General features: G+C 46.3%; 1 protein-coding gene across 10 annotated transcripts in view; it reads left to right on the top strand.

Annotated features, from left to right (window-relative positions):
- Positions 1–15296, top strand: part of DST (dystonin) — a 525807-nt gene that overhangs the window by 376470 nt on the left and 134041 nt on the right. For 6 of the 10 annotated variants that reach the window (XM_069564068.1, XM_069564071.1, XM_069564073.1 and 3 more), the window contains 9 exons: positions 54–203; positions 349–564; positions 751–900; positions 1519–1752; positions 2925–3077; positions 5270–5503; positions 6277–6543; positions 9773–10321; positions 14532–14708. In XM_069564068.1, coding sequence (XP_069420169.1) covers positions 54–203; positions 349–564; positions 751–900; positions 1519–1752; positions 2925–3077; positions 5270–5503; positions 6277–6543; positions 9773–10321; positions 14532–14708 — 2130 coding nt within the window. The remainder of the gene's footprint in view (positions 1–53; positions 204–348; positions 565–750; positions 901–1518; positions 1753–2924; positions 3078–5269; positions 5504–6276; positions 6544–9772; positions 10322–14531; positions 14709–15296) is intronic. The other 4 variants (XM_069564074.1, XM_069564077.1, XM_069564075.1 and 1 more) reach the window with 1 other exon arrangement.

Genomic DNA, 15296 nt, shown 5'->3' on the forward strand with positions numbered 1-15296 from the left:
CTTGAAAAATCTGCACAGAGCTGATTGAATGAAATGTCCACATTTATCTTCAGTTTTCCAAGGAGCTACAGCAGTGTTTACAGCACAGATCAAAGATGTGTGAGTATTTGGCTTTGCTTCAAGACATGAAGCCCCCCTTCGGCAGCCAGGACTCCCGGGATGGCAGTCTAGAAACTTTGAGAGACCAGTTGAAACGGTTGGAGGTAAGAGTCATCTGCTGATGGTTATGGAGGGTGGTCAGCTAATGTTAATTTGGAAAATTAAGAAAAGTACTTGTCTATTTTGAGTGTTAGTTATACTTGTGTTTCTCACTAAGTAGATACGAGATACGTATTTTTTTTTTTGCAGACATTTGAATTGGGATTGGCTCCAATTGGTGTGATTTTAAGAAAAGACATGACCCTGGCAGAGGAATTTGTAAAGTCTGTGCCAGGTGACTTCCCCAGGGGACCCCTCGAGGACCTGAGTGTGAGCCTCCAGAGCCTGCAGACGGCCCTCTCGTCCCTCCAGGCCGCATCTTCAGAAAGAATGAACCACATCACGCTGGCGATCGATTCCGAGGTGGTAGGTACCGGCGTGTCTCGCGCTAAGTCACATCTAGCCTTTGGGAGAAAATTGAGGGTTTGAAAATTTAGTCATAAGACGAAATATTTGTTCTTAATTTGTTAAGCCCTTAACACAGGATCATTATTTGTAGGAATTTAAAATGTGGGGAAAGATAAAAATGAACGTGAAATTTTTATTTTCTAGTCTAAACTAGCCGTTTCCCATGAAGAGTTTCTGCAGAAACTTCAGTCATTCTCACGTTGGATATTGGAGACGAGCAAATCTGTGAAGGATGTGGAGATCGTGACAGTTAGAGATGCTGAACTCATAAAACAAAGCTTGGAGTTTCTCAAGGCAAGTGTCAAAATCAGTAAGATAAAGTGTGTGTGTGTGTTAGTCGCTCAGTTGTGTCCAGCTGTTTGAGATCCCATGGACTCCTCTGGCAGGCTCCTCTGTCCATGGGATTCTCCAGGCAAGAATACTGGAGTGGGTTCCTATTCCCTCCTCCAAGGAATCTTCCAGACCCAGGGATTGAACCCAAGTCTCATTATGTCTTGCATTGGCAGCCGGGTTCTTTACCACTAGCGCCACCTACGGAGAAGGCAATGGCACCCCACTCCAGTATTCTTGCCTGGAAAATCCCATGGATGGAGGAGCCTGGAGGGCTGCAGTCCATGAGGTCGCTGAGGGTCAGACACGACTGAGCGACTTCACTTTCACTTTTCATTTTTCATGCATTGGAGAAGGAAATGGCAACCCACTCCAGTGTTCTTGCCTGGAGAATCCCAGGAATGGGGGAACCTGGTGGGCTGCCGTCTATGGGGTCGCACAGAGTCGGACACGACTGAAGTGACTTAGCAGCAGCAGCGCCACCTGGGAAGCCCCTGTATTTTGTAATAAGTGTTACTGTTGACAGAAACTTTCTATTATGGCTTAACTTGCTGTTCGTAACTAGTGCTACTTTGTTCACAGAATGTGTTGAAAGACCTCGGACACACCAAGACGCAGCTGGAGAGCGCCGCCTTTGACGTGCAGTTCTTCATCTCTGAACACGCCCAAGATCTGTCTCCCACCCAAAGCAGACAGCTATTAAGGCTCTTAAACACAACTCAGAAGGGTTTCCTTGACATGCAGGACTCAGTAACTGCCCAGGTGGAACATTTAGAGGCTCAGTTACAGCTAGAACAAGATCTCGATCTTCAGAAGGTCTGCCTTTATTTGTGGAGTCGAAATTCTTGGCTTTATGCTTCAGTGCGAAACCTGTAATGTAGACCCCAGGGGCTGTGGGCAGGAAAAGACAGGAAGGGTTTTCTGGAATGGCAGTGAATGGACAGGGTATGATGTAGCAATTCCACAATATATAAAGGTATTTTTGGTCCTAAGAAGGCTTTTAGTTTTCATGACTCCCTCAAACTACTGCTTTTAGGGGAGAGTTGTAATTTTTTATCCCTAGGAGGAAGAAATGTGTATGCACGGAGAAATGTCCAGGGATAAATTGATGAACATATGGAGAGTGAAGGTTAAGGGTGGCCCAGCAAATGGGACTGGGCTCTGGAGCCAGGCTGCCTGAGCTTGCTCCCTGTTTATAGCACTCACCCACTGTGGGGACCCAGGGCCAGTCACTAAGCCGGTTTTCTCACTGGGAGATTGGAGATTGTAGCAGTGCTTACCCAGTAGTATCGTGGGCATCAATGGAAGAAAGAATTGAAACTCTTCGGACATTGCCCGGCATGCGTCAGGCTCCTAGTCAGCCTGACCCATGGCTGTGAACGGGTAGAGTGAATTTAATAGGAAGACGAAAGATGCAAGCGCTGGCTCGATTAATCTCTCAGGATGACGTGATGAATTGTTTGGGGTGGTCCATTCAGTAGGAACAGTGCGTAGAGGTGGGGCCCGAATTGGCCCCAGTGATAAAGGCACAAGCCCTCGTGCAAAGCTCCTTCGATCTCCTCTGGAAGCACAAGCGTGGTCTCCAGCATGATGTCCTGTCTACACATAACGAATATATGCTCACAGGCTGATCACAACTAACTTCTGTTTTGATATCCTTTTGCAGAATTAATTGTGTGTGTCGCAGGTTTCAAGAGCTTCAGAAAATGGGATGTTTCTTCCCGTCCGTCGGAAGCTCCACCTCTTACACATATGTGTGGCCAGTGTTCTGTTGAGCGGTGTCATCAAAGCGTGGCCTTCCCCCCCGTGCATGAGCCACGCTCTCGTGTTCTGTGTCACTTGCTCAGTGTGCACCCCACTGCTATCGTGTTTACAGCATACGTAGGGACGCTTATGTAGACGAAACTTGCAAAATGTGTTGTGGTAAACAGCTATGACGGCGGTGAGCTAGGGACCAGTTCACGAGGCTGTGGTTTTCCTTCCTTCAGCTGGTGGCCGAGCGTCAGCAGGAGTACAAAGAGAAACTGCAGGGCATTTGTGACCTTCTCACCCAAACCGAAAACCGCCTCATCGGTCACCAGGAAGCCTTCGTGATTGGAGACGGCACGGCTGAGTTAAAGAAGTACCAGTCCAAGCAAGAGGTAGAATCTAGCTTTGCGTTCGTGGGTCGAGTCCGTGTTGAGTTGGATTACTGGTATTTGGAAAGCAGTTGGGGCTACTGGAAAGTAGTCATCCCTTTACCTTTTCAGAGGCAGGGTGCACCCAAGGCACCCCTAGATCTGAACTTGAAACTTGATACTAAAAGTTGTTTTTCAAACTCCAGCAAGCCAGGGAATTTTCTTGACTCTGTTTTGGTGAGATGTTGAATGAAGGAGACATATATATAGGAAGTTTGATAGGTGGGAGAAAACCTTGTATGATGAGTTAGAATCTGGATCCACTGAAGACCAGTCACTCACAAATCAGGAGACATGTCCATGAGTTTGGGTTCTTGGTCTTTCTTAGGTTCATTTTATTCCTTTCATTGTTCTCTGAGATTTTTTTTCTTTCCCTTCAAGGAACAAGCAATAGTAACAGATAAAGAAAGGTTTATTTTGGTGTCAGGAGAAGGAACATTCTCTTCGCTGTGAGATAGTTCCTGGTTCTGCTCCCAGACTCTATGTTATCAGATTTGTAACTCAAGCTCTCAGAGCCTCGCTGACTTGGTTGCTCACATTTCCACTGCTGCGTTACCGTCAGAGTTAAATATTGTATGTTAGGGGACCAGCAGTTAATGCCGTATGGTAGTGGCTCAGTGAAAAGTATCTCTTTTTAAAATATATATATGTATATATATTTATTTATTTTAAAGTATAGTTGATTACAGTAGTATATTAGCTTCAGACGCAGAACACAGTGACTCAACATTTAACAGATTACACTCCATTTAAAATTAATATGTTGGCTATATTCCCTGTGCTGTACAATATATTTTTATATTTTATGTATTTTTCCATAGTATTCATAGATTAGAAGAATTAACATTGTAAACATTGTCCATACCACCCAAAGAAATCTATAGATTCGGTGTGATCCCTATCAGAGTACCCATGACATTTTTCACAGAACTACAGCAAATAATCCTAAAGTTTATTTGGAACTACAAAAGACCTTGAACAGCCAAAGCAATCTTGAAAAAGAACACAGCTAGAGTTATCTTGCTTCTGGGTTTCAAACTGTCCTGCAAAGCTATTGCCATAAAGCGAGACGGCATTGGCACAAAACAGACACAGAAATCAACGGGGCAGAATAGAGTCTCGAAATAGACCCACACACTTAGAGTCAATTAGTTATGATGAAGGAGGCAAGAATATACAAGGAGAAAAAGCCTCTTCACTTGGTGATGCTAGGACAACTAAACACTGTCTCTTTCAATTCAGATACTTCCCAGAAAAATTTGGGGCGCCTTAAATCATAATTTAAGGAAAATAACATGAAGACTTAAACATAGTACAATTTCAGTTCAGTTCAGTCACTCAGTCGTGTCCGACTCTTTGCGACCCCATGAATCGCAGCATGCCAGGCCTCCCTGTCCATCACCAACTCCCGGAGTTCACTCAGACTCACGTCCATCGAGTCGGTGATGCCATCTAGCCATCTCATCCTCCGTCGTCCCCTTCTCCTCCTGCCCCCAATCCCTCCCAGTGTAGAGAATGAAATTATAATGGGTGAAAAAGGAGGAAGAATTACATAGAGAAATCTAATGAGAGGAAAGCTATATTAGTTGAGAGATCTTACTCTGAGCTTCCTAGCAGCCAGGGCAAAGAAGCAAACATTATATTTTATAGAACTCTGGCATTTAGAAGAAAAAATTGTCTTTGTTTGGAAATTATCTTAGGAACAACTTAGCTCATAATTTAGGGAATTATTTGTTTTTATTCTGAGCAGTAGATAGATGTTAAAGAATTAATGTTTAGAAACAATTGATAATATTAACATGTATTTAAAAACTTTTATGATGTACTCACATAATGTAAACAAATCTGATGTGTACAAATTTGTAAAGATTATATACTAAATATTTGTTTTCAATGTTTTACAAACCACATCCATTTATTAACCCTGCAAATCTGATACCTTTCTTTAATGTTCTTTGAGGTTTCAAATTACATTAAATATCATGACTTAAATAAAACCATTCAGATGAACATGGTGTTGAATATGCTTTATCAACCTGTATGCGTTGTATGTGTTCTCCTCTGCCCACACCTACCCCCACTTTCAGAATGATGGTTTTGAAAGAATTAAATAGGTTTACTAATTTACTAAATTTTTTTTTCTTCTGTGTTAAAAGGAATTACAGAAAGATATGCAAGGAAGTGCGCAGGCATTGGCAGAAATAGTGAAAAACACAGAGAATTTCTTAAAAGAGAGTGGTGAAAAGCTGTCACGAGAAGATAAGGCTGTGATTGAACAGAAACTGAACGAAGCTAAGATGAAATGTGAGCAGCTGACTGTAAAGGCGGAACAGTCAAAGAAAGAGCTGGACAAGGTTGTGACGACAGCAATCCGAGAGGAAACGGAAAAGGTCCTTATCCAGATGTGTGGTGCCCGCTCCTGCGGCTTCGTTGAGAATGACGAGGCTCTCCAGGGCCTTTATGTGTTACCTGCTGTCAGGAGGTCAAAGCGATGATTAGCACAGAGACTAGAATTTTGGCTTTTCATGTATGTAATTGACCAGATTTGAAGAATTGGCCTTGCTGAACTTAAAATTTTTTTTTTATCAAAGTTGATGTGCAATATTTTAGAAGTTACAGATGTACAACATAGTGGTTCACAGCTTTTAAAGGTTATATTCAATATGTAGTTATTATATAATATTGGCTGTATTCCCTGTGCTGGACCATATATCCTTGTAGCTCTTTTTTGGGCCTCGCAGCTCGCACAGTTCTCTGATAAGGCATCAAACCTGTGTCCTCGGCAGTGAAAGTATTGAGTCCTAATCTCTGGACTGCCAGGGGATTCCCTTCTTGTAGCTTAATTTCTTTTACATACAGTAGTGTGTAGGCTTTGTTGGACTTTTTAAAAAAAAATCTAAGTGGGATTGTGGAACTTTCTACTTGTGAGATGTGTGAGGTCTCATCAGTTATAATTTTGGAATGTATTTTAAGAACAATGGAAACTTCAGAGTAACTACCAGTTGCTGTAAGACTTAATTTCATCATGTTGAGTTTTCAGCATGGGTCTGGTTTGTTTCCCCACTCTGATTTTTTAGTGATCTTACTATTTGCTTTCAGAATGTCTAAATACCCATGCCTCGGCCCATGTTCAAGGTTACCTATTGTGACCTTTCCTGCCCAGGTTGTGGCTGCGAAGCAGCTGGAAGAGAGCAAAACCAAAATCGAAAACCTCTTGGACTGGTTGGCAAATGTCGACAGAGACTCAGGACGGGCAGCGATGGAGCCGAAACAGATCATTGAGCAGAACGGGACGCACTTTCAAGAGGGTGATAGCAAGTCAATGATGGGAGAAGAGGACGAATTTAATGGTAACCTGTTGGACACGGATGTCGACGGGCATGTCGGCACCACCGAGGAGAACCTGAACCAGCAGTACCAGAAGATGAAGGTGCGTTGTTTCAAACAGGATATTGTTAGAGTCTCTTTTGGGGTCTATCTATAAAGCTAGGAAGAACTTAGCATGAGAGTTGTCGCTTCAGAGTTCAGGGACCCTTGAGAGTAAAGTCCTTTTTTTCTAGGCTCATCATTATGTCAGAATAAGTTGTGCTGAGAATTGTAAATAAGTCAAAAGCAATGAGAACTACCTCATTAGATGTGGGGTTCTTCTCTGTAAAGCAGAGTTGTAAGGAATTAACAGCAATAACAATAATAGCTAGCATTCATAGAGCGGCGACAGTGGTCCAGGCAAGCTTCAGAGCTCTTCCCAGCTTGACTCATCCCTTTGTCCCTTTCATCCTCTCCACCACTCTGTAAAATGAGAATATAATTATAGTGGTGATTAGCTTATTATTGTTAATATTATTACTCTTCTCATTTTACAGATGGGGAAGGCTTCCCTGGAGGCTCAGTGGTAAAGAATCCACCTGCCAGTGCAGGAGACCTGGGTTTGATCCCTGGGTTGGGACAATCCCCTGGAGAAGGAAATGGCAACCCACTCCAGTATTCCTGGAATACTTGGGAATGCTTGGGGAATCCCATGGACACAGTAAACCTGGCTTCTGTAGTCCATGGGGTTGCGAAAGAGTTGGACACAACTTAGCGACTGAACAGCAACAGATGGGAAAAGTAACTTACAGGATGAGCTGGCTTGGCCAGGTCACGATGCTAGCGAGGGATGGAGTCTGGGTTTAAGCCTAGGCTGTGAGGCCCTCTGCTGAACTCCAGTTTGTGCCTGCTGTGTCCTCTTGCGTTCATGCGCGTCCTCTGCAGACCTCAGCTTGGCTGTTTTGGTGAAGGTGCTGTGGAGGAGAAGAGTGAAAAAGCTCACTGCACGCAGGAAGTCAGAGCTGATGTGAATGCTGTTCCAGGAGCCAAGGGGGCGTTTGAAAGCTGTTTTTAAAGAGTGTTTGTTTGGCTTTTGGTGGGTTTCAGAAACGTTTGTGATTCTGCTGTTTGCCTCTGAGCCTTTGTCTTTGGCGTCTTGGGAACAGAGTGCTCTCTGAGAAGCTTTGCTGTTACAGGAATTAGAAAGTAAACCAGAAGAAGAGTGGGGGTGTTCATTACATCACAATTTCAAGAGGTTATTTCAAAACCTGACTGTAATTGCCTCTTAAAATGAAAAATGTAACGATTTCCTAAAGGAACCTTGTGAGTCAGTTACAGAGGAGTCAGGAAAGGGTAGGAACTCTACCCAAGGAGTGAAAAATACCAGGGTGGACCAGACACACAGGTGCTGCTCAGGAAACCCTTGTTTTTGGCCACAGTATGATGTTTGCCCTTCTGCACGTTTTACTGCTGAGAAGATGGGAACCTGAGGAACTTCAGAAATTCCTGCTCTCCTGGCAGAGCGGAGAGATGGCCCAGAGGCTCGGGAGCACAGGGCTCTGGGGCTAGCTCTCTGTCTGTGCCACGCGTCCTGGGCTCGCTGCTTCCCCACCTGCAGTCTGTCTCCCCTTATCTGTCAGAGGGAAGGACGGACCAGGTGACCTATAGGTATAATTACACCTGTCCAACCTACCAGATGGAGACGTCCTGTGACTATAACTCACGTGTGGAAGATATCACTTGTGGGAGAAAAGTCACTGAGAGAGAAGTCCTTGCATATGTCTGCCACGCGGCAGGTGTTGTTACAGACAGGGTGGGGACCAGGACTGGTGAGCCTGTTCTCTGCTGATGTCTCGGATCAGACTTTTCAGGATGAGCTGCCCCACAGCTCCTCGGCCCTGTTCATTTGATGACTGGCGTGATCTTTTCTCAGCCCCTGGGTGCCAGCTCTTTTGTCAGTCATGAGCAGAATGAATCCCATCCTGGTGCTTGCCTGCGGGGCAGAGGATGACTGGGCAGGCAGTAACCATCTGCATTCTGTGGGTGCTGGGAGGCCGACTTCCTACTGAGTTGAGTTGGGTATGGGTGGGGAGTGTGGGGTTGGGGCCCTCCTTCAGGGTTAATAGGATCATCAGAGAAGGGTCAGACAGGGGAGGGAGATTTGTGGCAAGACTTAGGGGAGATGGGGGTTGCCAGGCAAGTATTTGGGGGTAGAGCTGGAGCCAGACAGGAGAGCAGCTGGAGAAAGGGGTCTCAGCGTGCCCGCGGGTGGGGTTGGGTAGAGGTGGAGGCCAGGTGCCTGGTCGGGGCGGGGACAGTCAGGTCCCAGAGGGGGTTTGGAAGTGGTTAGGATCAGACGTCTGGCTTCAAGTAAGTCATCACAAGAAATGCAGAAATGGCCCCAAAGGATTGTTACACATTTTAAAAATTGAAGTATAGTTGATTTACAGTGTTGTGTTAGTTTCTATGGTACAGCAAAGTGATCTAGTTATACGTATATGTACACTTTATACAGTTGTGTCTTTTCCATTATGTTTTTTACCACATTTTAATGGCATGGTGGGGTGGATGGAAGAAGCTGCTTATGGCTGGAGAGGAAGGGCTCCTGGCCTCCTGAGGCCTGTGCAGCTGCCCTGAGGGCCCAGGGCGGGTAGCTGTGCACACTATGACCCACCTGCCCCTCACCTGTGACCTGCTTTGTGCGCCGCCTCCAGGGTGGACTTGGATCCCTGGGTGTGCCAGGCTTTGCGGGCAGTGTTCTTCCCGCGTGGCTTCCTGTGGTCCTTTCAGCGTATCTCTGACTATGGGGTATTGTCCTCTTTCCACTTTGGAAACCGGGCCTCCACCAGCCCAGGAGCAGCTCCAAGATGCTCCTCTGACTTCTCTTGAGCGTCTCCAAATGTGTATTGTTCTTGCTTACTACTTATCTTCATGGGGTTTTTTTTGATGCTTTCAAATTATAGATTCTTTTTTCCTATTAAGTATTTTTTTCAAGGTCATTTCGTAAGCAAACATCATACTTCCTTGATCAATAATCAGGTGAAGACGCTCCCCGTCCCTTTAGGGGGCTCGTGAGGAAGGGACCAGCCGACCTAGAGCAGGTGGTGGGTGCTTGTTTTCAAGTTGGAAGAGTAATTTGTGCCGTTCCTCCCCAAACTTCTCAAAACGGTACTTGTTCTGTGTGCTTGCCTAAGTCCTTTCCAGAGAAGACTGGAAATCCTAAGATGAGGTGAGCGTGCACCTCCTGTGGGGAAGCTCATCAGTGGAGGAGAGGCGGGGGCGGCGTGGCGGGAGGCGGCGGTGAGCGTTCCGCCCCGCAGACCCCGCGCCCTGACCCCGCCGCTCTCGCGCAGGCGCAGCACGCGGAGCTCGCGGCCCAGCACCAGGCGGTCCTCGCAGCCACGCAGGCGGCCCAGGCCTTGCTGGAGACGCAGGGCCACCACCTGTGCCCGGAGGAGAAGGAGAAGCTGCAGAGGAATGTGACGGAGCTGAAGACTCACTTCGAAAGCGCGCTGGCCGCGTCGGAGACGGCGGTGCGCCGAACGCGCTCCCTGCAGGAGGAGCTGCGCAAGTTCGACGCCGACTGCGGCGAGTTTGAGCAGTGGCTGCAGCAGGCAGAGCAGGACCTGCAGAACCTGGAGGCCGGCGCCGACGACCTCAGCGGGCTGACGGCCAAGCTCAAGCGGCAGAAGAGCTTCTCGGAAGACGTCATTTCGCACAAGGGGGACTTGAGGTACATCACCATCGCTGGCAACAGAGTGCTGGAGGCAGCCAAGTCGTGCAGCGGGAGAGAGGGAGGCGGCCCGGCTGATCGGGACCAGGTGGACACCTCTGCCGCCCACAGAGAAGTGCAGGGCCGGCTGGACCGCGCCACCGAGCGCTTCAGGTCCCTTTACACGAAGGTAAGTGCAGTGTTTAAAACTGACGTCTAATTGATTTGCAAGGTCATGTTAATTCCTGCTGTACAGCAAAGTGACTCAGTGGTACACGGGCATCCCTTCTCTCTGATACTCTTTCCATTACGGTTCATCACAGACGTTGAATATAGTCCCCAGTCCTATGTTGTTAATCCTCTCTGTGTAAGATAGCTCACCTGTGCTAATCCAGACTCCTAACCTTTCCCTCCCGCGCACCCAGAGGGAGGGAAAGGTTTGGAGTCCGGGATTATGTCTGTGACTCTGTGTCTATGGCTCTGCTTTTGTTTCTCAGGCAACTTTGTGTCATATTTTAGATCCTGCATACAAGTGATATCATAAGGCATTAGTCTTTCTCTTCCTGACTGACTTCACTGGTCATCTCTAGCTCCATCCATGTTGCTGCAGATGGCATTATTTCATTCCTTTCGGGCTGAGTAATATTCCGCTGTATACATAGACGATATCTTCTTTATCTGTTGGTCTCTGTCCATGGACACTTACGTAGTTTCCGTGTCTTGGCCATCGTGAATAGCACTGCTATGAACATAGCGGTTGGAGTGCTTATCTGGATGTTATGCCCAGGAGTGGTATTGTTAGATTCGGTGGTAGCTCTGTTTTTAGTTTTTTGAGGCAACTTCCTGCTGTTCTCCATGGTGGCTGCACCAGTATACACTCCCACCAGCAGTGTAGGAGGGTGTCGTTTTTCCACACCCTCTCCAGCTTGTATTTGTAGACTTTTTGATGATGGCCATTATGCCTGGTGCCAGGTGGTAACCTCGTAATATTAATTTGCATTTCGCTTAATATTTAGTGATGTTGAGCATCTTCTCATGTGCCTCTTGGCCATCTGTATGTCTTGTTTGGATAAATGTCTATTTAGTCCTCCCCATTTTTCAATTGGTATTTGTTTTGTTATTGAGCTACGTGAGCAATCTATATGTTTTAGAATTTAAGCCCTTGTTGGTTTCATCATTTGCCAATATTTTCTATGATTCCATCGGTATTCGCTTTGTTTTGTTTAATGTCATTTTCTGTGCAATAAGGTTATTTCATTTTTAACTTTTGAATCTGTACCTGTAGTTTTCACTCTGTCCTGTTAACTTTAGTTTTGGAATTAGAAGCAAGAAATTTGAAGACTGAAGCAGGGAAAATAAGGCATTTTCATCTTGCTTCCATCAGTCCTATTCATCTGCTTTACTTCTACAATACATATTAAGAATGTAAAAATTAAGAATGTAAAGTTATTTACTTAGTTCATGTGTGGTTTCCAGGCAGCCCTGACTATAAAATTCTGTACTACCCATTTTGACCAGCAGGTGGTGTGTGTATTTTGGCTCTAAGCAGAGTACTTTGGCAAAGGAGAAAAGGAATGATACAACCATTTGAATGCAGAGTTCCAAAGAATAGCAAGGGGAGATAAGAAAGCCTTCCTCAGTGATCAGTCCAAAGAAATAGAGGAAAATAACAGAATGGGAAAGACTAGCGATCTCTTCAAGAAAATTAGAGATACCAAGGGAACATTTCATGCAAAGATGGGCACAATAAAGGACAGAAATGGTATGGACCTAACAGAAGCAGAAGATATTAAGAAGAGCTGGCAAGAATACACAGAACTATACAAAAAAGATCTTCACCACCCAGATAATCACGATGGTGTGATCACTCACCTAGAGCCAGACATCCTGGAATGCAAAGTCAAGTGGGCCTTAGGAAGCTCGCTATGAACAAAGCTAGTGGAGGTTATGGAATTCCAGTTGAGCTATTACAAATCCTAAAGAATGATGCTGTGAAAGTGCTGCACTCAATATGCCAGCAAGTTCAGAAAACTCAGCAGTGGCCACAGGACCGGAAAAGGTCAGTTTTCATTCCAATCCCAAAGAAAGGCAATGCCAAAGAATGCTCAAACTACCACACAATTGCACTCATCTCACATGCTAGTGAAGTAATGCTCAAAATTCTTCAAGCCAGGCTTCAACAGTATGTGAACCGTGAACTTCCAGATAGTCAAGCTGGTTTTAGAAAAGGCAGAGGAACCAGAGATCAAATTGCCAACATCCGCAGGATCATCAAAAAAGCGAGAGAGTTCCAGAAAAACATTACTTCTCCTTTATTGACTTTGCCAAAGCCTTTGACTGTGTGGACCACAACCAACTGTGGGAAATTCTTTAAGAGATGGGAATACCGTACCACCTAACCTGCCTCCTGAGAAATCTGTATGCAGGTCAAGAAGCAACAGTTAGAACTGGACATGGAACAACAGACTGGTTCCAAATAGGAAAATCAGTACACCAAGGCTGTATTTTGTCACCCTGCTTATTTAACTTATATGCAGAGTACATCATGAGAAATGCTGGGCTGGAAGAAGCACAAGCTGGAATCAAGATTGCCGGGAGAAATAGCAATAACCTCAGATATGCAGATGACACCACCTTTATGGCCAAAAGCACAGAAGAAGTAAAGAGGCTCTTGATGAAAGTGAAAGAGGAGAGTGAAAAATTTGGCTTAAAGCTCAGCATTCAGAAAACTAAAATCATGGCATCTGGTCCCATGACTTCATGTCAAATAGATGAGGAAACAATGGAAACAGTGAGAGACTTTATTTTTAGGGCTCCAACATCAGTGCAGATGGTGACTGCAGCCATGAAATTAAAAGACGCTTGTTCCTCGGAAGAAAAGTTATGGCCAACCTGCTGCTGCTGCTGCTGCTGAGTCGCTTCAGTTGTGTCCGACTGTGTGTTAACCCGTGGACGGCAGCCCACCAGGCTCCTCCGTCCCTGGGATTCTCCAGGCAAGAACACTGGAGTGGGTTGCCATTTCCTTCTCCAGTGCATGAAAGTGAAAATTGAAAGTGAAGTGGCTCAGTTGTGTGCGACCCTCAGCAAGCCCGTGGACTGCAGCCTTCCAGGTTCCTCTGCCTATGGGATTTTCCAGGCAAGAGTACTGGAGTGGGTTGCCATTGCCTTCTCCGTATAACTAACCTAGACAGCATATTAAAAAGCAGAGACGTTACTTTGCCAACGAAGGTCCGTCTAGTCAAAGCTATAGTTTTGCCAGTAGTCATGTATGGATGTGAGTTTAGGACCATAAAAAAAGTTGAGCGCCGAGAATTGATGGTTTTGAAGTGTGGTGTTGGAGAAAATTCTTCCGAGTCCCTTGGACTGCAAGGAGATCTAACCAGTCCATCCTAAAGGAGATCAGTCCTGGGTGTTCATTGGAAGAACTAATGCTGAAGCTGAAACTCCAATACTTTGGCCACTTGATGCAAAGAGCTGACTCATTTGAAAAGACCCTGATGCTGGGAAAGATTGAAGGCAGGAGAAGAAGGGGACGACAGAGGATGAGATGTTTGGATGGCATCACTGACTCAGTGGACATGAGTTTGAGTAAACTCCAGGAGTTGCTGATGGACAGGGAGGCCTGGCGTGCTGCAGTCCATCGGGTGGCAAAGAGTCAAACACGACTGAGCAAATGAAATATAAACTGTAACTGTAGAGTACTTTGCAGCCTCAAACTTGAGAAAGGAATCTTCATCTGTTAAAATTTGCTTCAGAAGTATTTGCTTTACACGTGTATTTGATTAGTATTATTTTAATACTGAGTGGCTAAGAGACAGTTTCCATTTCTATTATTCTTGTGGACCAGTAAGAGAATTTTGTTTAAAAACAGCGAAAGAAATAAAACAGAGAAAACCTGTCCCAGTTGAGAGTATAAGCTGAACGGGCCAACCAGGCTGCCCCCATGGCTTGTGGAGCATCGTTGGCTGTTGGCCTCTTCTTTCTGCTGGTCTGGATTCTTCCCTCCTCGTGTTGATCAGTCTTGTGCAGCATAGAGAGGCGATCCATGAAGCACAGAGACCATCCCTCTGTCTGATGTACACTCTACGCCTGGTGTGTCAACTCCGTGAGACGAGCCCCTCTGATGACTGACACCTAGGGCCTTCAGTCTGGCTGAAGACTCAGCCCTGTGTGTATGTTTTTGAACTGGCATAAATGCAGTCTGTCTCCTCGTGTTTATGGCGACTTTCTGATTGGTTAGAGGAAGCATCGTCATATAAAGGAGAAACTCTTTGCTCTGCAGGTTTTGCTCACTGTGGTTGAAGTCTGGTGTCTTACAGGTGGCGTGGCTCCTAGGTCCTGAAGACTGTGTACAGAAGTAGCAGATTTTGATTCCCACTCTTCCTCTGTTTGGTTCTCAGTGCAATGTCCTCGGGAATAACCTCAAAGACCTGGTGGATAAATACCAGCACTACGAGGACGCCTCGTGCGGGCTTCTTTCTGGGCTCCAGGCCTGCGAGGCCACAGCCAGCAGACACTTATCCGAGCCCATCGCCGTGGACCCTAAAAACTTGCAGCGTCAGCTGGAAGAGATGAAGGTAAGAGAAACAAGAGGGAGGGAGTGATCCAGCCCCGCGGTAGTCCCACAGGAAACCTTGCTGTCCCCCACCTTGTGTGATCCTGCCCGCAGGGCAAGGGGAGAGGGTCTAGGCAGGTGTGCGTGTCCCTCCATGGGCCTCCTGACTTGGTCTTCTGATGTCTGTCCATTTCTCTTTCTTCTGCTCTGGTTTAGCTGGTCTGACACTGCGGTCATGGTTTATATCCCCCACCTCCTCCTGCCCAGACACAGCTTATACTCCAGTCCTGCCTGGACCAGCTGTGGTCTGCTCTTCCTTGTTTTGTTTGCCATCTTTCTCCTTGGTCGGCTCTGAGGTCCGCAGGACTGACCCTTGGTCTGCTTTGCTCACTGCTGCGTGCTGGGGCCCCCGTGGGCCCTCGATGAGCGTCCACGAGTGGATGGGGGCCAGGGGACAGTCACTGTCACACTCCACGTGGCCTCCTGTTGAGTTGCCCCCTGATTCGCAGAGGTGCACACTTCAGTTGTCACCTCGCCCGCTTCTCGGAGAAGCCGCCTGCCCTTTTGAATGTGCAGGGTTGCTGGGGGACTGTGTAATTGTGGGGTCTCA

Source organism: Ovis canadensis, chromosome 20 (genome assembly GCF_042477335.2).
Source record: "Ovis canadensis isolate MfBH-ARS-UI-01 breed Bighorn chromosome 20, ARS-UI_OviCan_v2, whole genome shotgun sequence".
Lineage (NCBI taxonomy): Eukaryota > Metazoa > Chordata > Mammalia > Artiodactyla > Bovidae > Ovis > Ovis canadensis.